Consider the following 23,070-nt stretch of genomic DNA (forward strand, 5'->3'; position numbering starts at 1 on the left):
CGTGGGCACGAGGCAGGAGGCCTGAGCTGCCTGGGGCAGGCACATGGGATTTGAGAGGAGGAGGATGGAGGGACCGCTGGAACAAGGGCCCTGGGGGGCAGCAGGAAACTGGCGAGCAGGAGCCAATGAGACGGCTGAGGTCTCAGAGCCACCACCACCCCAATCCCACCTCCCAAGAAATGTCGCTGGCTTTCTCAGGAAGAGGCAAGGCATGACTGGGAGACTGGGGGGCGGGGACAATGTCTCAGACCACTATAGCTACCCTCACCCAGAAAGCTCTGACAAACCCACGCTCTCTCCTCCAAGTCAGATCAAATTAGGCCACAAACACCCCCCACCCTGCGCTAATTTGAGTTTAAAATGTTTGAACCACAATCAGCCTCAGCCATAGACAAATCTTTTTTTTTTTTTTTTTAAACAGGAGCATAAAATTACATGCTATAAAGAATAAAAATGCATTCGCCCAATTAATTTTCTGAAATCTCATTAAAAAATTTAGCCTGACTAAGTCAGACTTCTGACCTGAATTTTAATCATCTTTACACTGGATGGGTCTTTTTTCCCTGATATTTGCAATGCATCATTAATTTTAAGGCAACCGTTTCTATGATTTTAAAAAGCACACTTCATCAGGATGACATTTCTTATAAACGAATTTCACCTTTAAAGACATCTGACACCGTGGGTAAGGAACTTCTAATGGATTTGGTAGATGCGTATATGGTGATATATTTTAAATCTGTGTTGCACAAAAGGGCACGATTTACAAAGAGTCCACATTGTCAGACTTCTGAGGCCAGTCCAGCTCAGCTCCTCACGATCCGGCTAACTTCAGACCCAAAGCCAGTCATCCCTTTCGAAGAACCTAGCTGCCCGAAGGGGCACTGTGGGATCCCGCAGGCCTGGACCCAATCCCAACTCTGCCCCCTGATGGCGCGATGGCAGATTATGACATCAGCTTCCTTCCCTGCAAAATGGAGCATTCAGTAAGCAACTCCTCTGAGTCGGCCGGAGTACTAAATGAGATGAGTCCCAGGCACTGGGCCGTTTGTACAACCACCACCATTACTGGCTCAGCTTAGATGTCTGCACCGCACTCCGTGGGCCATTGGCTCATGGGATCAGTGAGCCAATGCCCATCATATGGAAGATTCCTAATAACAAAACCCAAAACGATCTAAATCACTGTGGTTCCCCCAGGACAATTCTCATTAACTGAGTCTGGAAAAGGCTAAGCTTAAACATACGAAAGATGATCTGGAACCAGCTCCGATGACTCACAAGCAAAGACATGAAGGACGAAACCACAAAGAGATCCAGCTGCCACCCCTGACACCCCCTCTCCCTCATCCCTTCCACTACCAAGTGCGGCTGCTTTCCTCTGTAAGTCTCTGGAACCCTCTCTCCCCATGTCCAGCCCCCAGTGCTGCAGCCCCATGAGGCATCATCTCGCCTAGTGAAGAAGGGGTCTCCTCACCTCCCTATTTTCCCCTTCCTTGAGCCTTGAGCACAAGCCACCAGTGATCTATCTAGAACCCAACCCAAGCACCCCCTTGCCACCTGAAAACCCATAATGGACTCATTTGCTACAGATTCAATTTCAAATGAGATAGCATGGATTTGAGACCTTCATAAACACTATTCTTTTACCTTATGTAAGCATGGGTATTTCAACACCTTCTCTAACCTGATTGACCATGCACCTTCAGGTCTGGGGCCTCTCTCTGTCCCCCCACAAATTCCTTATCATCCATCTAGCAGAACTGGCCTCCCCATTCTCTGGGCTCTCCCAGCATCTGTCCATCCCTCCTGGGGAGCTTCCACGCAGAGCTTCTCAGTAGACTGGGAGCCCCCCAAAGGCAGGCACTGGGCACCTCCCATGGCAGAAACAAAACAAACGCTTGCTGAATTGACAACAGTTAGCAGACACGGATTTTTTTTTTTTTAATTTTTATTTTTTGTGATGGAGTCTCACTCTGTTGCCCAGGCTGGAGTACAATGGTGCAATCTCGGCTCACTGCAACCTCTGCCCCCCGGGTTGAAGCGATTCTCATGCCTCGGCCTCCCGAGTAGCTGAGATTACAGGTGAGCACCACCACATCCAGCTAATTTTTGTATTTTTAGTAGAGACGGGGATTCACCATGTTGGCCAGGCTGGTCTTGAACTCCAGACCTCAGGTGATCCACCCACCTTGGCCTCCCAAAGTGCTGGGATTACAGGCATGAGCCACCATGCCTGGCTCCACTAACTTAATTTTAATAGCCGTTGATATTTGGTCATTAAACCTTAACCAACTAGCATCACTGCTTTGGGAAGGTTTTGACAAAGATTTCGGCCTGTGCAATGCACACCTAGAAAGAGCTGACCCCATCTCCTGCAAAGTTCTCTTGGAAGAGCGCCCAAATATAACTGAACTTGGCACATCCCAAGCGGGTTTGCAAAGACTTTCCAGACAGAAGACACATTAGCTGGGGCTTTCTCAGGCAAGAATACCTTTCCCCTTCTTGGAAATTCACGTGATTCATAGTGTGTCGGCTAAGGCTTACACTTCATTCCCAATGAAAGCTCTCTGCAGCAAATTGGTAAAATCTAAAAAGCATGAGGCCTTTTAAGCTTCTTTCCTCAATTCCATTCATTCATTCATTAGAAACCTCTATAAAAGCAAGCATGTTCAGCTTTCCTAAGGATATATGAATTTCATATATGGTTCTGCCGCGTTCAGCAAATATTTTTTCACTGCTGCTGGCTCTCAAGGCTAGAAAGCTTTCTGAAAAGAACAAGCCACTAGCCTCGGGCATAGAAGGTTAACAAAAACCACAGTTCGGGTGTTTGTAGTTTCTTTCTTTCTACACTGGGGGTATTATCCAGCTCGGAGGTCGTTAGCTATGAAAACAGAAATGATTTTTAAAATATAAGATCCATGACATAACATTTCCTCAATACCCACGACGTGAGGTGCCGTGTTGGATGTTTACAGTAACTATCTCGCTTAGTCTTCCCAGCCGCCTCATGAGGGAGATAATATTATTATCCCATTTTATAGATGAGGAAACTGAGGCTCAGAGAGGTCGCTTTCCCAGTCTCACCGGCTAATGAGAGATGGAGAGCTGGGTACGGAACCAGCCTGGCCCACATCAAAGCATTCTGAGCCCGGCTCCTTCCTCTGAGGACGGTTTCAGGGAAGCAACGGTGCCTCCTGCTATTAAGGAAAATGCCTGGCCCATTAATTCAAGGTGTTTCTATGTCCTGAAACAGACGAGACACGGCCAGGATGTCTCCCCAGACAGTGTTACCCCAGGGCTTCAGGAGCCGAGGAGAAAGTGCAAACCCAGCCAGATGCTGGTGGGACTGGGGGCATCGTTGCCCGACAGCCGCTGCCCAGAGCAGCCCAGCTCTGAGTAATCGTATCTAATTACACCTAACTGTGTCATTACCCTCTCCAACATGTGCGACGAGACGTCGTGAACGCCGCCACCGCAGCCCACCGCCTCTTCGCCTTGTTCGTGAAATAATTACGGGGCCCTCTCCTCTGCCAAATGAGGTTGTAATTAACCCTAATTGCTCGAAATGCAACTGGCTAATTCTGGGAGATTAATCAAGGGGGATTCAATTGTTAGTGAATGACTTAATATGACAAATTGCTACATTACCCGAGGAGGCCCTGCTGCCCCCAGCCATCAGCACCATGTCCTGGTAGACTCGGGACCCACAGTGTCCTGGGGCTTCCCAGCTTTCTGGGAATCTGCCTCCCCAAATTCTACCTAGGAAATGGGCCTTGCATGAGTAAAAATAGCATAGGTGCCCCTTGGACCCTCTGCATGCTTGTGTGTATGCATATACACACCCCCCCACCAGAGACACACACAAACGCAGCGTCCACTAGCTCACGTGTCGCCTCTGTGTGAATCTGCAGCATCACTGCCCTCCTTGGACTGATGTAGCTGTCCACCACGGAGCATGGCTTGGTGATAATGCAAGCACAGGAGAAGGATTTCAGACCTATCTGCCTCCTTAGCCCAGAAGCTTTGTGCAGTGCATAACCTGTACAACTATACATGGCGACCTTGCCATTGAGGTCAAACATCAGTCAATCTGAAGTCTTCCAAGAGGGATTAGGCTTAATAAGAAGCTATGACCAAGACCAAGACCATGGCTCAGGAGGGTGGCTATCTCTGAGCCTCCCCTGAATTTAGGTCTCACATCCTTTGGACAAAAAGCCAACACCACGTAACAGAACTTCTCATCATTCTAAGCTGGCCACAGGACCTTCCAGGATCTGGCTTCGGTCAACCTGTCCAGACAAGCTCTCTGTCCCCTCCAGGCCTTTGCATGCCGCTTCCGCGAGGAAGCCTCTCTGGCCCCGGATCAGGTGCCGTGCTGGGCTCCCTAGGCCCGCAAGGTTCTTCTGCTCAGTTCCGTATCTTCCTCTCCCATGAGGCTGTGTGCTGCCTAACAGCAGACCTGAGTGTGTCTTGCACACAGCCCCCTCCTACGTGGTTACGCCGCACATGCATCCACAGTTCCTTAACTCAGCGAGCATGCAGGGCCTCTCTGTGCCCGGCGTGGGATGGTCCCACCAGTGAAGCCCCGCTCCAGGGGAGCTCTCTGTCTAGAAAGTGAGGCAGACCCAGGAACTAGTGCCCCAGTGAGATGTATGTGATCATGGCCATCACCCAGGTGTGTGGACAAGGTGTGCGGGCAGCCCCAGAGCAGACAGCAGGGTGGAGGTGGAGGTCTTGCCAGAGGGAGCAGCATTTGCACTGACTTGGAAGAGGGGCCAGGGAGGGAGTGCCAGGCCCGGGCAGCATGGGGTGCACAAGGCAGTTCAGAAACCTAGAAGTCACCTTCAGAAAAGCTCCTGAAGGCTGCCTGGTTCTCCAAGGTATCTACAGAGAGCGTGAGGCAGGCGTTAAGAAGCCAGTGTTCTCCCAAACGCTGAAAGGGACTGAAACACAGTTAAGACCAAAATGGGAGGCAATGTTGGCTCACTGTAAGAAAGAATTTTCTGACCCTCAGGCCAGTCAGCCCATTGCTCTGAGTCCCTCGCTGTCCTCAGGGCCTCCACAGTACCCTCTGTACCCTTCCAACCATGCTGATCCCTGAGATAAAGCTGTTCCATCCACTCGGAACACCCAGGGGCATGATTAGGGTCCAGGGTCCCAGCCTAGAGTTTGCAGAGGAGGCTTCTCTGAGTATTACTGAATTCAGTGATGAGCTCACTAGATAGGGTAGTGAGCTCCCCATCACTGGAAGCATTCAAGAAGAGGTTCTGTTTCAGGAAGCTGAAGGGTTTCCACCAGGAGGAGTTTGCACAAAGGAGGCTCAGGGATCTGTATTCCTTGGGGAATCTTCAGTGTGCTGCAGACAAAGGTGAGGGGCTTACCTGCGGGTCAGGAGGGTGTGCAGGCCCCAGGGTGTGGCAGAGGTTGTTGGAACTCCCTCCGTGGGGCATGTGGCCGTGCTGTCCTGCCATCCTGCATGCCAGCCTCACAAGGGCACGAGCTGCAACAGAAAACAGCGGCCTGGTCACTTTCTCTGAGACCCTCAGAAGGAGGAGGGACTTTTGCTCACTCCATTTCACAGACGCGTGAGCTGAGGTGCAAAGCCGTTTAGTAATTTGCCCACGGCCACCCAGCTCTGAAGTGGCAGGGCTACAGCTGGACATCCCCGGGTGACACAGTCGCCCTCTGTTAGACTGTCCTAAGTCACTAGGATTATTCCCACCGGAAGGAAGAAACTTCTAGGTTTCTGAACTGCCTTGTGCACCCCATGCTGCCCACGTTACCAGGCAGGTAAACGTCCATCAGCAGCCCCCAAGGCCAGGAAGGAAGACACCGGATTCAACCCCACATTTGCTGGAGTCCAAAGGCTTGTTCTTTCCACAGCACCGCCCCTGCTTCTTGAGGAGCAGTTCTGTACCCCTATCCCCCATTGTCACCCTCACCTATACCCACGCTGGCAGCCTGGGTGCTCAGAAGAGAAAGGCCTTGATCAGGCTGCAGACAGCAGCTCCGGGAAGGAGCCCATGTCCTTGTCCTGGCTGGGCCCTGGCGCGCCACACGTGTGACACAGGGAAGGCCAGGGTCAAGAGGTCCTGTTTGCCGTCCTACTTAGACCTCTGTGCAAAGGAACAGCCCCTCCTCAGCCTCCAGGGCTTGCGCTGCCCTGGGAGAGTCAGAGATGCTGGTCACAGGTAGTCACAGCAGCCACAGGTCCCTGGTTAAGTACCCACTAGGTGCCCAGTCCTGAGCTCAAGGCCATCGGAGCATCTCCTCCAATATTTTAGCCTCTGGCCTCCACCATCAGACAAGTGCTTCCGGGGCAGGGTCTGAGGTTATGTGCACAGAAGCTGCATGACCTAGCCACCGGGATCCTTCCTGATGCCAGGGGGAAAGCCCTCCTCCTCCCTGGGAGGAGAGATCTGCGCTCGCCTCACAAGCATTTCTGCAGCACCTCCTGTGTGCCAGGGCTCCCACGTGGCGTGCATGAAAGGCACTAGATCACCAAGTGGTGAGGCCCCCGTTCCTGGCCGCTGCTCCTCCTCTCCGACAAGCCCTGGATGTCCCGAGGGCACCTCTCGTGTGACCACATCCTAGGCAGAACCCCTTGAGGCCTGGCCTAGGCTCCCAGAGCAGCCCCGCTGTACCCCTGGAGAATCAGAAGTCCTGAGGAACGAAGGGCCCCCCTGCAGTGGCCCGTATTCAACAGCTAAGGGACTGAGCATGAAAGCCAGTCCCCTGTCTCAGGTCGGGGCCCTCCAAGCTGTGACTCGCATCCCAGAGCCCCTGGCATGGTCAGCGGGTTTTGTCTGAGATGGAACCTTTGGTCCGTCTCCTGCCCATTCCTGGCCGTGCCCTCCCTCCTCCCTGAGTGGTTCCCCCAGGGGCACTTCATACATCCCATGCCTACATATCCCCATCTCAGGTTTGGCTTCTGGAGGACCCAGCCGAAGATGTCATCTCTCTCCAGACAGACCCCACCTTCTGCTGTCTCACCTGGTCACCTACGCCCCAGTCAAATTCCAAACCAAGAGTCTTCCCCGAGTCTGCTGGGCCAGCAGCCCTGCCACTCCCTCCCGGGTAGACCCACGCCCCCATTAACACGGGGGTGTTCCAGGAGGTGGGAAAGGCATCAACACCCGCCGGGCTGTCACAGCCAGCTCCGAGAGGTCCGGCCACTGTGTCTCAGGGTGCAAGTCACTCTTCCTTCCTCCCCACTGTAGTCTGTTTCCAGCTACAGTGGTTGACCAACCAGATCTCTCAGGCTCAAAGGATGTCCACCAAACCCTAACTCGCCCGCTGAGCTTGGCCTCCCAAGTTGTGCCCTCAAAGGCATCCTGAGGCTCCCCAGAACTTGCAGGCTGGCTCCCAGCACCCTTCTCCCTCTGTATCCTCAGGGCGGCCCAGCTCCCTTCCCTGCCCCACACCTTCCACAGGCTGTTCTGGGGTAAACCTGCTCTCTCAAGATAGATTACAGGACGTGAGAGCGCAGGGAAGTGGATGGTATGGACTGCAGAACACGCCCAACTCAGGGTCAGGGGGCCCTCGCTGGCTGCAAGTCCTGCCAAGCCTGGCTCATACAGTCTCCTGCTTGGGCAGCTGCAGAAACTCAACCAACTTTGACCCACAGACTCGGCCATTTGATGTGGTTCATCCCAGTGTGGACAGATCAATCAGTAGGTCTCTTGCTGTCTTTTTACTCTGTGCTCACAGAGCACTGTCAGATCAGTGTCACATGGAGGGGCATTATGGGTGCACCTGCCTCTTCCCTCCCCACCTCTGCCTCTGCCTCTGCCTCAGCACGGGCCTCATCTCCCATCTGGGTCTCCCAGCGCTCAGTGCTCTCCCTGCCAAGCCCTCAAATGCAGATGGGACCGTGGCACCCTCAGTGTCTCCACCATTTGTGCTGAGTTCCTGTACTGGAGAGCAGGTGACATCCCCAGGTGACATAGTGGAAGACCCAGGGTATGAAGAGCCCCAGGACAAACAGATAAACATGGAGCACCTTCTCCAGGCATCTTTGCTAGGGGGAAACACGAGAGGGAGCAGAATGTAAAATGCGCATGAATTTGAAGATAAAACAGAGCCTCCTGTAGGCTCTGCAGCTGTTTCCGGCTGCAGCCCCAGAACCCCCAAGGTGACATGTTCACTGTCCTCTGCCCTTAGGGAGACCTCCAGGGAAAGGGTGGAGAACTGTCTTCAGTGAGAAGGTTCCACCTTTATCTCAGAAGGCACCAGGCTCAGCCCACAGGTCACCCCTGCGAGACCCACACACACATCGGCTTACCTGCCCACCTGCCCTGGGGCCTCCCATGTACAGGAAACCTTGGCAGTGAATCTCGACCCTGTCACTCACCAGCTGAGACCCTGGGCAAATCCCACTGCGGGGGAGCCTAGCAGGTGCCTGGGAATGTCACTCCTGCCCTCCCCACGTGGCGCTGACCGCATTCTCCAACAGCTGTGGCCAGAGGCCGTGGTCTGCACACCCTCAGGAGCTCACCTGTGGCCTCACACAGGCAGGGCTCCAGGAGCAGTGCAAGGGGGACCAGGAATAAGAGCTAATAATTGCAGGGCCCTGATCACGCTGGGCCCTGTCCTACACTCTTCACCTCTATTAGCCCATCTAATTTTGTCAACAACCCCATGAGGTAAGGGCTATTATGGTCCCATTTTCCAGATGAGAAAACTGAGGCACGAAAAGGTTAAGAGATTTGCCCGGGTCCCATGGATCACAGGCAAGAGGAGCCAGGACTTGAACCGACAACTGCATCTTTGTCCAAAACTACGGCACTGCACTCCCCACAGGTCTTACACGGCAACTCCATCAGCTTTCCAGTCGGCTCCACCCAGAATGGGCCCTCTCTCCACCTGAGAATGGGGCCTGTGCTGCTGATGCACAGGGGTGATCTCAGGGCTGGCGGACCACAAGGGCCCATTTCCCCCACAGGGTCCCCAGGGGCTGGAGCCCCCGGAGACTCTGCCCCACTGACCACAGAAAGCTGATGCAGCACCACTGTCTACACTGCCTTCGCTGCCAAACCCCAGTCATTACAAGCTGCTCTGTCCAGAACCTAATGGAACCTGCGGCACCGTTAGCCTCCAGGGAGGAGCCAGTGGGTGCTGATGTTCCTTGTTCTAGGAAAGCAGCAGCCACGGAGGACTCTGCAAGCCCCTGCTCACTGACAGCCAGAGAGGGCCCCTGCTGAGGGGAAGGAGGCAGGAAGGTGCGGGGGGAAAGGAGGAAGGGAGAAAGGAAGGGATGAGGGTTCATGTGAGCCAGGTCTTTCCCATTCACCCTCGGGGCTGTTAGTAGACCCATTTTATGGATGGGGAAACCAAGGCTCAGAGAGACGAGGCTCGATGCCATTAGGCTAATAAGCTGCAGAGAAAGGATTCAAATCCAGCTCTCAGTGACTCTAAACCCCGTCTTTGTTCCAAGGAACCCACTGCCTCTTGGGGCTCTCCATGGGTATTGGATTTTAGGCATTTTGTTCTATTGGTCCACTCCCCAACAGAAACCCAAGCCCTTTGCTCTGGAAATTCCTGCCAGAAACTGCTTCTTAGGGGGCTCAGATGCAGAAAGACCAAGGCAAAGGGTACGTGGAAGGACGAGCCACAGGGAGCAGGGAAAAGACCCTGAGCACATGTGTGCAGGCACCTCCGGGTAACACTGGGGACTGCCTGTCCCTGGGATCCCGCGGCTCCCGCCAAGCTGCAGAACAATGAGGTAGTGGCTGCCAAGCCCAAGTCAGGGGCCAAAAATCCATGGAATGCAAGACCCAGAGCCGCAGGCCACACTGAACACCACCTCAAAGAGGGCTTTTCTTCTGCCTCAAGCAACGGCCCTGCATTTGCAAGGCACTGTGGATAGCTGCACAGTGAGGCTTCCCAGCTCCGGTTCCTGGCTTTGAACAACAATAGGCTGCCGCCTGCTGTGTGTCCCCAGGCACCTAGGGACCAGATTGGGAGGAGCCTCAGGGTTCAGTGAGGCTGGTGGGGAGCTGGACTGCAGAGGTCCAGGTCCTGGCCTGGTTTCATCTAACCATGCTGTGTCTCAGTTTCTTCATCTGGAAAATGGGCTAACAGTCAGATCGTCCTCTTAGGGTCACTGTAAACTCCTTAGCACAGAGCCTGGCACATGGGAAGGGACCTCTGAAGCTTTAGCTATGAGGCTACTTAGCTATTGAAGCTACCCTCGCTGTACAATGGAGAAGTGATCACCTCCATGTGACAGACACGGGGACTGAGGCAGGGACTTGCCCAGGGTCGCTCCTGCCCTGGGTAACGCAGCTGGTAAGTGACAGAGCTGGGGCTGCTGGACCCAAGATGGCTGCTCTATGTCCTACGCTGCATGGCCTCTTTAGGCCATGTTTGCTCTGGAGCAAACATCTTCATCATCTTCGTGAGCCGTGGCTGACGAAGCAAAGCCCACCGCTGTGCCGCACCCTGCCCGGCCATGGTGAGGCTCTCACTAATGTGGGCTGTGACCCTAGGGAGACATGAGCACTTGGGTTTAATCCAGGCACCTGCAGGAAGGGATCGGCTGCTGTAATGGGCTGGCTCTGAGGTTCCAAGTGGCCTTTCTGACCAAGGCTGTCATGCGGCCCTTGCCTCTGAATTTTTGGAAACTTCACCTAGGGGAAGTCCCCCCTGTGCCCCCTGCTAAATGCCACACTTCATGGAGACTGGTGGCTCATCGTGGCCCGGCCAGTGAAGCACGACCTCAGACACCAGGAGGGCTCTGTCCAAGGACCCCGCTTGGAGCAGGTTTGGGGGCATGAGCATGCAAGGGTCCATGTGTACCGCGGTCCACGGAAGTGCATTCATATACTGGCTCTTAACCTCTCCTTGCTCTGAACCCCGCAGGCAGTAACAGTGTGTGTCCTGCCTGCCTCTTCTGCTCCTGTGTGTGCACGCGCACAGGCATGGTCAGGGGTCAGCTAATGCCCACCAGGCTCTGAGCACAGGCATGGTCTCGTTCTGTCCACTGAAGCAGAGGGTAGAGGTGGCAAAGGAAGTTGTGGCTCCCAGACTGACAGGTGTTGCCAAGCCCAGGGAGAACCACACTCCTGGCCTTGGAGGTCAGCCTCGGCCAGACACTGTACTCCCCCGCAGTTTCCGAGCGAGGCCCCTCCTCTGGGCCTCCAGCCGAGGGGACAGCCTCACACAGGTTGTTTTCCCTAAAGCAGGAAGCCGTCCCTGTGGCTTTGCACTCAGGCACACACAGCTTTCTCTCTGCCCCGAGCGAATGGTACTGGCAGCACCAGTGCCAGCACCAGGGGCGATGTCTGTTGGTCCAGCTGGCTCCTGGTGGCAGGGGCCTAGGATGGATGCCCACTGCCTGGGGCCTTCAGTCAGCCTGCAGAGGCTCCGCTGACTGACACGTGCCCCAGGGAGCTGGAGATTGGAGGCTCGGCAAGGACAGCTTACTGCACCTGGCCACTGGCTGGGTCAAGGCTGGACCGACTTCAACATCAGCCAACATCCACGGGTGAGACGGCATCTCCCAAGAAACCTGCAAAGTGCCATCACCCTTGTTTTGCTGATGAGGAAACTAAGGCTCCAAGGAGAAACATGGTTTTTGCCAAAGCTGAGTCCACACAGTGGAGAGAGCTGCCATTTGAACCTGCTCCTCAGACCAGCCAGACTGAGCAATCACAGAAAGAAACTCAGCACAAGCCCAGGGGCTGTAAGGAAAGCCACGCCCAGGCAGACTGGCTGGCAGGGAGGACCAGAATAACAGCCCCCGCCAACACAGCGTGTACCACACATGCGCCAGGCAGGTGCCCAGTGCTGCGTGTACCTCGTTCACCCTTACAGACACCTAGGCAGGCACCGCTATGATCCACATTGTTCAGAGGAGAAACCAAAGTTCAGACAGGTTAAGTGGCGGGTGCCAGGTCACACAGCAGGCGGCAGGCAGAACTGACACTCGAAACCAAGTCTGCCTTGGTCCGAACTGCCTTGGAAGAGGGTGTGAATAAATGCCTGAATGAATGAATTCTGGCCCAGAGCTGTGGCGCTGGCGGCTGGGCCCTTCCTCAGCCCCGGCCCCCCTTCTTGTCTGGTCTCAGGATAAGCAGACGTTGCCCATTCATCACTTGACAGGAAGCAGCCTGATCTCAGGCCAGAGTCATGGGGGCCTGTCGAGCTGGAGGGGACAAGCCACAGATGGTGTCTGGTTTCCGGCTGGGTCCTGTGTTCCTTCACGCTCGCCTCAGCCTCCACCCGCAAAGCCAAGCATCCCGCCCCGATTCTGCAGCTCCATGACCAGCGGAAGCCTGGCTTCTCTACGGTGCAGGGACACAGGACCATGAGCCACTCCTGGAAGGTGGCCATGCAGACAGGTTCCCCGCTGCCCCCTTCCTCAGGGTGGTGGGGCCTCCCCCAGGGTGGGCCTGCAGGATCAGGAGGCCAGCTGATTGGGGGCCACGCGGTGCCTATCCAGAAACAGGGCTGCTGTAGCCTCCAGGACCCACCCCGGTCTTCATCCAGTCCCACCCATTGTTCCTCCAAATGTCTTCACTCACCCGGGTCCTCCCACCCTTGTCCCTACAGTCACCTTCAGCCTCCAACTCCCCTCCAGCCTCCACACTCCCCTCCAGCCCAACCTCTGGCCCGCCATGGAAAGGTTTTCCTAACACACAAGCCTGAACCTGCAGATCTCTCCCGAAACTCCACAGCACAAGGTCCGCACACTGGAGGAAGCCATTCCCTGACCACCTGGCACAAGCCTGCCCTCATGCATTTGCCCCTAATATCCCCCAGGCCCTATATGCAGCCATATTAAATGACCGGCCCCCCTCCCCAGCGACACAGCCTGGCGCTTCCACGTCATTCCATGCACCAGCCCTGGACTAAAGACCCACTGGTGCCTCTCAATGGGCAAAGTCCCACTCATCTGCCAGGACCGGGTCTCTGGGCCCTCCTTCATCTCAGCACTTCTTTTTTCTTTTTTTTTTTGAGATGGAGTCTTGCTCTGTCACCCAGGCTGGAGTGCAATGGTGTGATCTCTGCTCACTGCAACCTCCGCCTCCTGGGTTCAAGCGATTCTCCTGTCATTTGAACCTGCTTCTCAGAGCAGCCAGACCAAGCAATTACAGAAAGAAACTCAGCGCAAGCCCAGGGGCTGGAAGGACGACCACACCCAGGCAGACTGGCTGGCAGGGAGGACCTAACACACTAGTCAGGCTCCCGAGTAGCTGAGATTACAAGCGCACACCACCACGCCCAGCTAATTTTTGTATTTTTAGTAGAGACGGGGTTTTGCCATGGTGGTCCGGCTGGTCTCGAACTCCTTACCTCAGGTGATCCTCCTACCTTGGCCTCTCAAAGTGCTGGGATCACAGGCGTGAGCCACCACGCCCGGCCATAGTCTTGGCACTTCTTATGGGACCTTGGGGAAGTCCCGTCCCCTCCCTGAGCCTTAAACGTCCCCATCCACAAAGAGGAACAGCCCGAACTGGCAGGGAGGCTGCGAGGACTCTGTGAGTACACAGTGGGCATCCAGGGGGCACTAAGGCCCCTTCTTCCCTTTCCCATCTGGTGGTATCTACACAGGTTTCTCCCTAAAGGTGGGCTGTTACGGGCACAAACCGCTTCCTTTGTCACCATGTCTGCCTCCTCGGCCAGCCTTTAAGGGCAGGGACTGACCTTTGTGGTCATCTCTAAACCTCCAGTGCCTCACCCAGGGCCTGGTGAAAAGTGGGCACCCGGGGGGGTCGGCGGAATGAACCTCTGACCAGTAGGTGGAGGGGGCTCTTCCCATCCTCCTGCTCTTCCCACCCTCCTGCAACCCCAAGAAACCTCTGCTGAAGGCTCGGCATCCCTGTGGTCACAGATCAGCCAAAAGTCACCGGCGATTCAAAACCAACTGGGCCACACACTGCAGGGTTCCCAGCGCCTTTTTGAAAATCGAGGAGCACTGCAATCACCTTTCACTTCCTCCTCGGGTAATAAAACCCAATTGTGGAAGAAGAAAATGCAGGAGCTGTAAACATCTTGTCTCTCAGTTAAAAGAGCAACAAGGCATTTTGGCTTCTGCCCAGAAGGTTCTTGACTCTGGGACCTAGTCAAGGCTGGGTCCGCTCCCAGCCTCCCTGAAGACGAAGCTGAGATCTGTTGAGTGCTTCCTCTGTGTCGGGAACTGCAGGCAGCAGCTCAGCATATCCCTGCTGTGAGGTCTGCAAGCCCTCCACTTTCACAGATGAAGAAACTGAGGTGCAGGGAAGTTAAATGGCTTGTCAAGCTCATGCAGCTGAGAAGCAGCATGGCCCGCTTCTGAACTCAGATCCAACCCTCTCCAAAGTCTGCATTTGAATCGTTTGCCTAAGGTGATCCTTTGGAGATCACAATGCAGCTGGGGAAAGCTGAGGTCTCACTCCAGGAGTCCCAGGCCCGCTAGCAGGTCCTTCATCCCAGAGACCCCTGCCTGATTGGGGAAATGATCTTGCTCTCACCTCCAGGCCTTGGCAGGCTCTGCTCCTCCTGCCTGGAAGGAGCTGCCTCCCAGCAAACTTCTCTCCTGGTCATCTCCTCCAGGCAGCCTTCCTGGACTCACTCAGTCACTCCCAGCTCCACAGCCTGCTCACCCGTGCTGTCTCTGTCTAATCCTTGTGTCTTCTCTACTTGAACACGGAAATTTCCTTGAGGGTAGAGACTAAACAGCCCCAGCAGGCGGCAGAGGAGAGGCTGGGTAAGGGGCTGCTGACTTAGTACAGAAACACCTGAGGCCAGGAGGGAGAAGCCTGGCCCCCCAGGCCAACTCGTGCCAGGGCGGGCCCCTGGGGAGAGCCTAGGGCTTAAGGGAAGGGATGAATTTCGGAGCAGAGACTCCTGTATGGTATCCTGTCTCAAACCGCAGCTATACCCTGCTGACCGACAGTGGAAGGAGGACCAAGTGGAAGGAGGACCAAGCGGAACAGCCCGGGGCTGGAGGGCTTTGGTGTTCCCCATCCAGTGGCCTCCATGCAGGGAAAGCTTTCAAGCCCCTGGTCTCCCCTAATTTTGTCTCCTTCCTACAGGCAGGAAGGGGCAGACAAAACCCACCTTGGAGAAAGAAAACTTGCTTTTTCTGCTTCCCTGGAAACTCAGAAGTTCTGGCCAAGCACGGGGATTACTGAACGTAAAACCAGCCATCAGCAGCCACCCGGTCCCAGGCTAGTGGCAAAGGTCCTGCCAGGCTGGTGGGACTGGCCAAATGGGCAGTGGTGGGTGGCAGAGGTGCAGCCAGGTCGAGGTACCTGGAGCCCCAGCCCTGGAGGTCCCTAGGGCCTGGTTCCCCATCCATCATTGGACACACCCCTGAGAGCAAGCGGTTCCCATAGCAGGAGGCAGAGAAAGTCTGGGTACCTTTTGAAGTGGCTCCTGAGAAGCTCCAGGGAAGGTCTGCTCAGCTCTGGGTTGAGGACGGACATGAGGCGCCGGTGCCTCCAGGGAGCCGGGTGGCCTCTCTGGGCTGGGCTGGGTGCAGGAAGAAGGGCCTCTGTCTCCACATGGGACTTCCCCTTCCCAAGACTCCAGTCCCCAGACACCGCCAAAAGGAAACTCCCCCACCACGCGCTGCTCTAAAAATAGCTCCGGCTGCCACCTCCAAGGCGAATGGAACTTGTCACAGCCACCACGGAGCCCCCTGCTCACCAGGGACTGGAATCGGATGGCAGTGCCACCCGATTAGACCAGTGTGGGCTCAGGGAGGGATAAGGGTCCTTTCCTTTGGTCCTTGTGCTCGCTCTCCACCTATCCACACTAGGGCCCAGCAAAATGCTGAAAAGCATAACTGTTCTTGCTGTTTGTTTATTTATTTGAGATAGAGTTTCGCTCTTGTTGCCCAGGCTGGCGTGCAGCGGCATGATCTTGGCTAACCGAAACCTCCGCCTCCCAGGTTCAAGTGATTCTCCTGCCTCAGCCTCCCGAGTAGTTGGGATTACAGGCGCCCGCCACCACGTCCAGCTAATTTTCTATTTTTAGTAGAGATGGGGTTTCTCCATGTTGGTCAGGCTGGTCTTGAACTCCTGACCTCAGGTGATCTGCTGGCCTCAGCCTCCCAAAGTGCTGAGATTATAGGCGTGAGCCACCGTGCCCAGGTCTTGCTGTCCCTTTAAAAGCTTAACCCTTTCTATTCTCTCCTTTGTAAACTGGGCCCAAATCCTTGGTTGCCCATGAGATGAGAGCCCTGGCAGGTGGCAATCCTGGTTCAAGTTCTGGCTTAGCCACATCCCAGCTGTGTACACCTGCATTCTCACGGGTAAAACAGCGACAAGGGTAGTATCTACTGCCCAGGGTGCTGGCGGGTTACAAGACATCGCACGAGTCGAAAGAGCTTAGGGCCAGGCTGGGCACATAGCAGATACCCCATCAATGGGGTTGTTATTTGATTGTTATTGCATCCTTATTCGAGCCCTGCATTCTCCAAAATGAGGGTGCGGATCCAGGATCAGAGGACGCGGAGTGTTCCTGTCTTCCCTTTGGGACCCCAAAACGACGCAGACACAGCTCCTGCTCTTACAGGTCCCTAGGAGCAGGCCCTGGAACCGCTATCCACAAGCTAGAAAGAGCATGAAGCTGCCCAGGAAAAGGACCCACGGCTGCTGCTTCTGGCTGGGCCAGCTTACGGGGAGCTTTGGACAACAGGTAGAAAACCTGAGTGGCCCAGAAGGACCAGTAGGGTTTGGACTAAAGGGGAAGGGGATTCCCAGTAGAAGACACCATGGGATCAAGGGCACAGAGGCCAGAAAGACCCCCGCCCCACCACCCAGTCTGTGAGAGGAATCTGGGCTCTGCAGGCCAGCCACAGCCCTTGGTCCCCAAGAGGGGCTCTCTGTGGCCAGCGCCTGCTTCCTTCTTCAGAACGTGCCACTTCTGCCCTGGGCAAACCACCCTCGTGCCCCATCTGCAGCTCCACCACCACCGGGACCGACACAGGCATACAGCAGCTGAGGCCCTGGAGGACGCACGAGTGAGATCCTGGCACCGAGGCTCCGCCACCTGCCACACACCTTCCTGCCAGCCGGCCCCAACTGTCGGGCAGATGCCAGGTACCAGCACCCTTGGGGGGGCTGAGGCTGGGCCCAGGCCAGCCGTCCACAGGCCCTGGGGGCTGGACTCCCAGTCAGGACCTGATGCATGCGGCACCCCTGGAGGAGGTGGCCACAGATCCATGCTCCTACAACCCTGCTAGTGGGCGTTGCCAGCGTCAATTCACAGAGAAGGCTCCAGACAGGCCAGGCCGGGGCCTCCTGAGAGTCACCGCGAGCCCCCAGCACAATCTCCATGCAGCTGTGCACAGCTCGGCGCGTCCGAGTGGCGGCGTCTTCTTTACCCAGTCCTACCACCCGTACGGTGTGACAGGGCTGGCACAAAATCACAGCATCTGGGGCCACGCCATGGCAACCCCTGCACCTTCCAGTGTCGCTCTCCTGACCAGGATCCTCGCTGAACCCTGGAGTTGGGCTTAGGAAGTATGTGGCCATTTTTAGCTCTGCAGGAGCGGCTTGTGCTCTGAGCTGCTCTGTGTGAGCTCTGGTGGCCCCGGAGTCAGAGCTCGGACTCCTGTAGGGCTGCATGGTCTTGGGAAAGTCACAGGCTATCTCTGGGCCTCAGTTTCCCCACCCGCAACATGGGTGGGCTGGACTTCACAGTCTAGAAGGGCTCTTCTTGTTCAGATGTTTCTTGTATGGTTGACAGAGGATCTGTGCCTCACTGGGTTGCTCTGAAATTAAGCTGGGGATCCTGCGTCTCATCACGTGCTCATTTCTGGGCACTAGAAAACCAGATCTTTTCGGTCTGGCATTGCTAAGGGAATTTGTTCTTGGACCCTGGATCAGTTCTGAGCCCTCCAGCCCCTGCACACTGCCCTCCTCATGCACAGTAGCCACAGCCACATGGAGCTGTGGCTTGGATGCCTCCTGGGCTCCCCAACACACAGCCATGGAGGTGTGTGAATGGAGGCATGCACCCAGGGCACCCATCAGTGTCAGGTGCTGGGCCGGATCCTTCAGGGATAGTGGCAGCCTGTGTGCTCACAAAACAACCCTGGAAGGCAGACAGTGTATCCATTTGACAGATGAGGAAACTGAGGCTCAGGGAGTCCTAGCTGCAGAGGCAGAGCTTGGATGGGAATGCAGGCCTGAGTCCTGACCTGGACACCCTCAGCAGTGTGTCCAGAGCACCCTCCCCTCAGCGAAGGAGCAGATGGAGTGTGTACATATGTGTGTGTGTGTGTGTGTGTGTGTGTTGGCGGTGGGGGCGGGATCCAATCAAAGTGCTTAACTAGGTCAGGCGTGGTGGCTCACACCTGTAATCCTAGCACTTCGGGAGGCCGAGGTGGAAGGACCACTTAAGCCCAGGAGTTCGAGGCTGTGGAGAGCTAGTATTGTGCCACTGCACTCTACCTGGGTGAAAGAGCAAGACCCTGTTTCTACAAAAACAAAAAAACAAAACAACAAAAAAAACCCTGAAGTGCTTAATTGCATTACTGAATCACAGAAGCGGCCATTAATTTCAACGTGGGGCACTGAAGGGGGCTCCAGGGAGGCAATGTCCTGGATCTGGGAAGAGCAGGCCAGGCAGTGGGGAGGTGGAGTGGCAGCCGGCACGGGCTCAGGGGTCTGAGAGCCCTGAGTGCAAATCCGGTGCTGCCTCCGTCCGGCCATGTGAGTTTGGGCCAGTCCCAGGGTCATCCCTTTGCAGTTCCCTCTTCTATAAACTGGGAGCCACAGTAGGACCCATCTTGTAGGGCTGCTGTGAGGACCGAGTGAGGTATTTTACATGCAGGTAAAATCCCAGCCCAGGACTATCAGGGCCCAGGTATGCAGAAGAGCTTAATAAATGTGAGTACTGGGCTGAGCGGGGTGGCTCACGCCTGCAACCCCAGCACTTCGGGAGGCTGAGGTGAGTGAGTCACCTGAGGTCAGGAGTTCGAGACCAGCCTGGCCAACACGGCGAAATCCCATCTCTACTAAAAATACAAAAAATTAGCTGGGCGTGGTGGTGGGCACCTGTAATCCTAGCTGCTCGGGAGGCTGAGGCAGGAGAAGGGCGTGAACCCGGGAGGCGGAGCTTGTAGTGAATTGAGGTCGAGCCACTGCACTCCAGCCTGGGTGATGGAGTGAGACTCTGTCTCAATCAATCAATTAATCCATCCATCAATCAATGTGGGTACTGCTACCATTATAATTCCTGTAATCATAAACAACCAGTACTCATGCAACAGCAATATCCCTGCAACAAGTATTTCCAGAAACCCACTTTCCCGGGAGCTCCAGCCTTATGGACACCAGGCCTTCGGGCCTGTGGACCTAGAAGGTGGTGTCCAGGGCCTCTGGGGAGCTCGCTTTTGAGAGGGCGAGTGAGGCCGCTTGGCTCCTGCTGCATCCTCCCAGGAGCTGGGAGGTGATGGCAAAGCATTTTACAAAGTTACCAGGACAATGAAACTGAGCTGGCCCCCTCCCCCACTGTCTCTATAAAATAAATCTTGGCGCGCGGCTGGCGAGAGACCCTATATATTTACATGACGATTGTGCCTCATGATCACAGGGCTCACGGTTCCAGCGGCAGCATGTGGCAGAGATGACAGGGGTCCTAGGAGAGTCACTATTTTCCAGTGACTTTTATTGTCCATTATATCCCGGCATTTACAGGGCTCTGCTCCAGGCCTGGCAGGAATATCGCACGCCGTGGGGTTGGCCGACCTTAATATTCCAGTCTCGGTCCTGCAGATCCATCCTCAGGTCTCATCCATCCAAGTCTGTGTGTGCTTTTGAGACGCCAGGGAGCTCCACGGCCTCTGGTGGACAGGGCTGGGGGTCTACAGGCACAGGTACTCCCACCCAAGCCATTGGCTTAGTTCCGGTCTGCTGTTTCAGCCTCGAGGGACACTCCTAACTCTGCGGCTGTTCTTAGGTGAGCAAGGGGCTGTGCAAAGGAGAGGGCTATGGGGGTGCACTAAGCTGGCTTCTGGCTCATGGGGGCAGCTTGTTACATTTTAGGGATTTTGTGAGACAGCTGATACCACACTGGTTGCTTGAAATCAGCCATGGTGGGAATCTTTACACCACGGGAACTGGCAAATGCTACAAGTCAGGGGTGTGTACAAATCTCCCTCGTCCCGGAACTGTTTGTTGAACACTCACCAGCGCACCCCAGGGAAGGAATAACTCAGTGGGCACCTGAGCACCCGAAAGGACACGGGCTCAAGAGACAGATGTGAATCCTGACTTCCTCAGCCACCTGCAATGTGACCTTCAGTAAGTAATTTCACTTTCTGAGCCTCAGCTTCCTTATCTGTAAAATGGGCCATACCTAAGCTCCTGGGGTTGCTGTGAAGATGAGAACGCCTTATGGAAATTTCCCTGGGTGACACTCGGTATGTAATACGTAACTTTTATCATTCATTCATTCAACACTTACTGAGCACCTACTCCATACCAGACTCTGCCTTGGTGACAGGGATACAGAAATGCCCCAGAGGGTGACATGACACATTTCCTCTGGGCGGTTTTTTTTTTTTCCTTTTTTGAGACAGTGTCGCTCTGTCACCTAGGCTGGAGTGCAATGGTGTGATCTTGGCTCACCGCAACCTCCACCTCCCAGGTTCAAGTGATTCTCCTGCCTTACCCTCCCAAGTATCTGGGGTTACACCTGCATGCCACTACACCCAGCAAATTTTTGTATTTTTAGTAAAGATGGGGTTTCACCATGTTGGCCAGGCTGGTCTCAAACTCCTGACCTCAGGTGATTCACCCACCTCGGCCTCCCAAAGTGCTGGGATTACAGGCGTGAGCCACCGCACCCGGCCTAGGCAATTTTTGATGGTCTACAGAGTGACTTTTGTCCACACTATCATAGGAAGCCTCATGAAAACCTTGAAAGGTGGGAAGAGTGGGAAGGATGTTCATTTTTGAGATAAGGAGATGGGGGCTCAGGAGTGGCCATGACTTGCCCAAGGCCCCTACCAGGGGGTAGGTAGCAAGGTTGGGCTCAGCCCTGCATCTGCCTATGTTGTGCTCCAGGCCCACCTTGATACCCATCTCTGAATTCCCAGGCCCAACCAGGCTGGCCCCTGCTGGTGCCAGGGTAACCTGAAAGTGAGCCTGCACAAAGGACAGGAGGACCTGGGGGCCCCAATCCGGGGTTCAAGTCTTGCCTCCATGACCTCCTGGCCCCTAGGTCTTTCCCCTAGGGATCCCCGTCACTAGGCCAAGAGGGCTGCACCCTGCATGCTCCTGACCCTGATGTCCGAGGGTCTGTCCCCAGGCTTCCTGGCGTGGCCAGCTGTCCCTCTGTCCCCTGTCCCCCGCAGCCAGGGAGGACTTGGACATATCAACACCTGCTGTGCCTCAGCTGGATCCCAGGGGAGCCGGGGCCTCTCGGGCAGGAAGGAAGAGGGGAGTGAAGTAGGGTAGGGCTTGTGTACCTCATCTCACCCCCAGGCACCCATTTCACAGACGAGAAAACTGAAGCTCGGAGAGGGGAAGTCCCTACCCGTGTCAGCAGCTTCGGAGACAGATTCACACACTAGGCTGGCAGCCTCTGAAGCTCATGGCTGGGGCGCCCAGCAGAAATCAGAAGGTGACCAGGTCCCCTCAGGTCTGACGCCCTGGAGTCTGCAGATGGGACCCCGAGTGGCTCAGGGGCACTGCAAGGAAACAGCAGAGCGAGAAAAGTGCAGGCCAGTCTGATGACTCAAATCACCTTTGACACGAGGAGGTGGGCGGAAGCACGCAGTATCTCTGGTAGGTTTCACCTTGCTTCTTAGAAGGATGTGTCACCAGATTCTGTTTAATCAGCACTCACCCGACCGTCGTCAGGGGTGGCACCTCTCAGCTGGCTTGTCTCTGTGGCAATCACAAATCACAGACTGGCAGGTGGGGCCACCTCCCTGTCAACAGGGGACACCTTCTCATTTCACAGCCGGGGGACCTGAGGCTGGGGGATTGGTTCAGGGACACACAGCAGGGACTCAAGTCTTCCAACTCCTTTGTCAAGAGGTTAATTTTTCTGTTTGTGGAGACAGGAAAGGAGGATCCTATAGAGCTTTAAAAGAAAGAGAAGGGAAAAAAAGAACTAACAGCTGAATAGAATTGCAACAAGGCCCCCAGCCAGCCCGAAGAGGTTTCAGACATTCTGTGCAGTTGGAATTCTTGTGGGCTGAAGGGTCACGCGATTTCCTTTGCAAAAGGCAGTGTTGAAAAAGTCTGACTGAGGGGGAGGGTGGGGAAGGGGGGGACTGTCCACGAGACTAGGAGTCATGAGTTTCAGCCTTGGCTGCCCCAATGACTTGCTGAGTGACCGCAGCAAAGTCCCTTGCCCTCTCTGGGCCTCAGTTTATCTGTATTTATTTACTGTGTACCCAGCATCGTCCTATGCACATGAGTCATGTTAACTTCCTTTAATCCTCATAACAGCCTTGTGATACAGGTAAATTATTATCTCCATTTTACAGAAGGGAAAACTGAGGCCTACAGTATGCTGCCCAATAGAGGTGGGAAAAACTGGGATCTGAACCCAGGTTGTGTGGCTCCAGAAACCACACTCCTAGCTGCTGGTGGCCCAGCCCTCCCGTCTGCGGCCGGCCCTGGCTGCTGTCTCGTGTCCTTCCTGTCCTAACAGGCTTTGCATCTGTGGCTTGGACACCATGGAGCCAGCAGGCCCGTGTTTGGAGATCCTGAACCATCCTCCTCCATCTCAGCTGTTGCTCCGATCTGCTGCCTCTTCCGTGAACTCTGATTTCTTCAGTTCACTCGGTAGCCTTTAGAAAGTATAGCCTGGGAGACTCTCGAGAGGCTCCCTGGGTCACGGCAGCCATCGACCCAGCTCTTTGAGCCTCGCTGAGAGCCTCAAGTCCAAGCAGGAACAGACGACCCCACGCTGATGTCCGTTTGGAGTTTTACATGCAGGTCGGCCTCTGGGACTGCAGGAGGGAGCCTGCCATTCAGGCATCCAAGAAAAGAGTGAGAAAAACATCTATTCATAGCCACACAGAGCCTGCTCTGTGGAAATGGTGCTACCAATGCGACAAGCAGACCAGCTGTGCGAGGGCTTCCCGAAAAGCCTGACCTCAGAGCACCC

General features: G+C 55.2%; 1 protein-coding gene across 5 annotated transcripts in view; it reads right to left on the reverse strand.

The window, feature by feature from the left end:
* Nucleotides 1-23,070, reverse strand: part of NEK6 (NIMA related kinase 6) — a 97,538-nt gene that overhangs the window by 45,954 nt on the left and 28,514 nt on the right. For 3 of the 5 annotated variants that reach the window (XM_025360656.1, XM_025360659.1, XM_025360658.1), the window contains exon 2: nucleotides 5,385-5,503. In XM_025360656.1, the coding sequence (XP_025216441.1) occupies nucleotides 5,385-5,503 (119 nt within the window). Of the gene's footprint in view, nucleotides 1-5,384; nucleotides 5,504-14,459; nucleotides 14,628-15,351; nucleotides 15,470-23,070 lie in introns of those variants that run through there. The other 2 variants (XM_025360657.1, XM_025360660.1) reach the window with 2 other exon arrangements.

This window comes from Theropithecus gelada, chromosome 15, assembly GCF_003255815.1.
Source record: "Theropithecus gelada isolate Dixy chromosome 15, Tgel_1.0, whole genome shotgun sequence".
NCBI classification, from domain to species: Eukaryota; Metazoa; Chordata; class Mammalia; order Primates; family Cercopithecidae; genus Theropithecus; species Theropithecus gelada.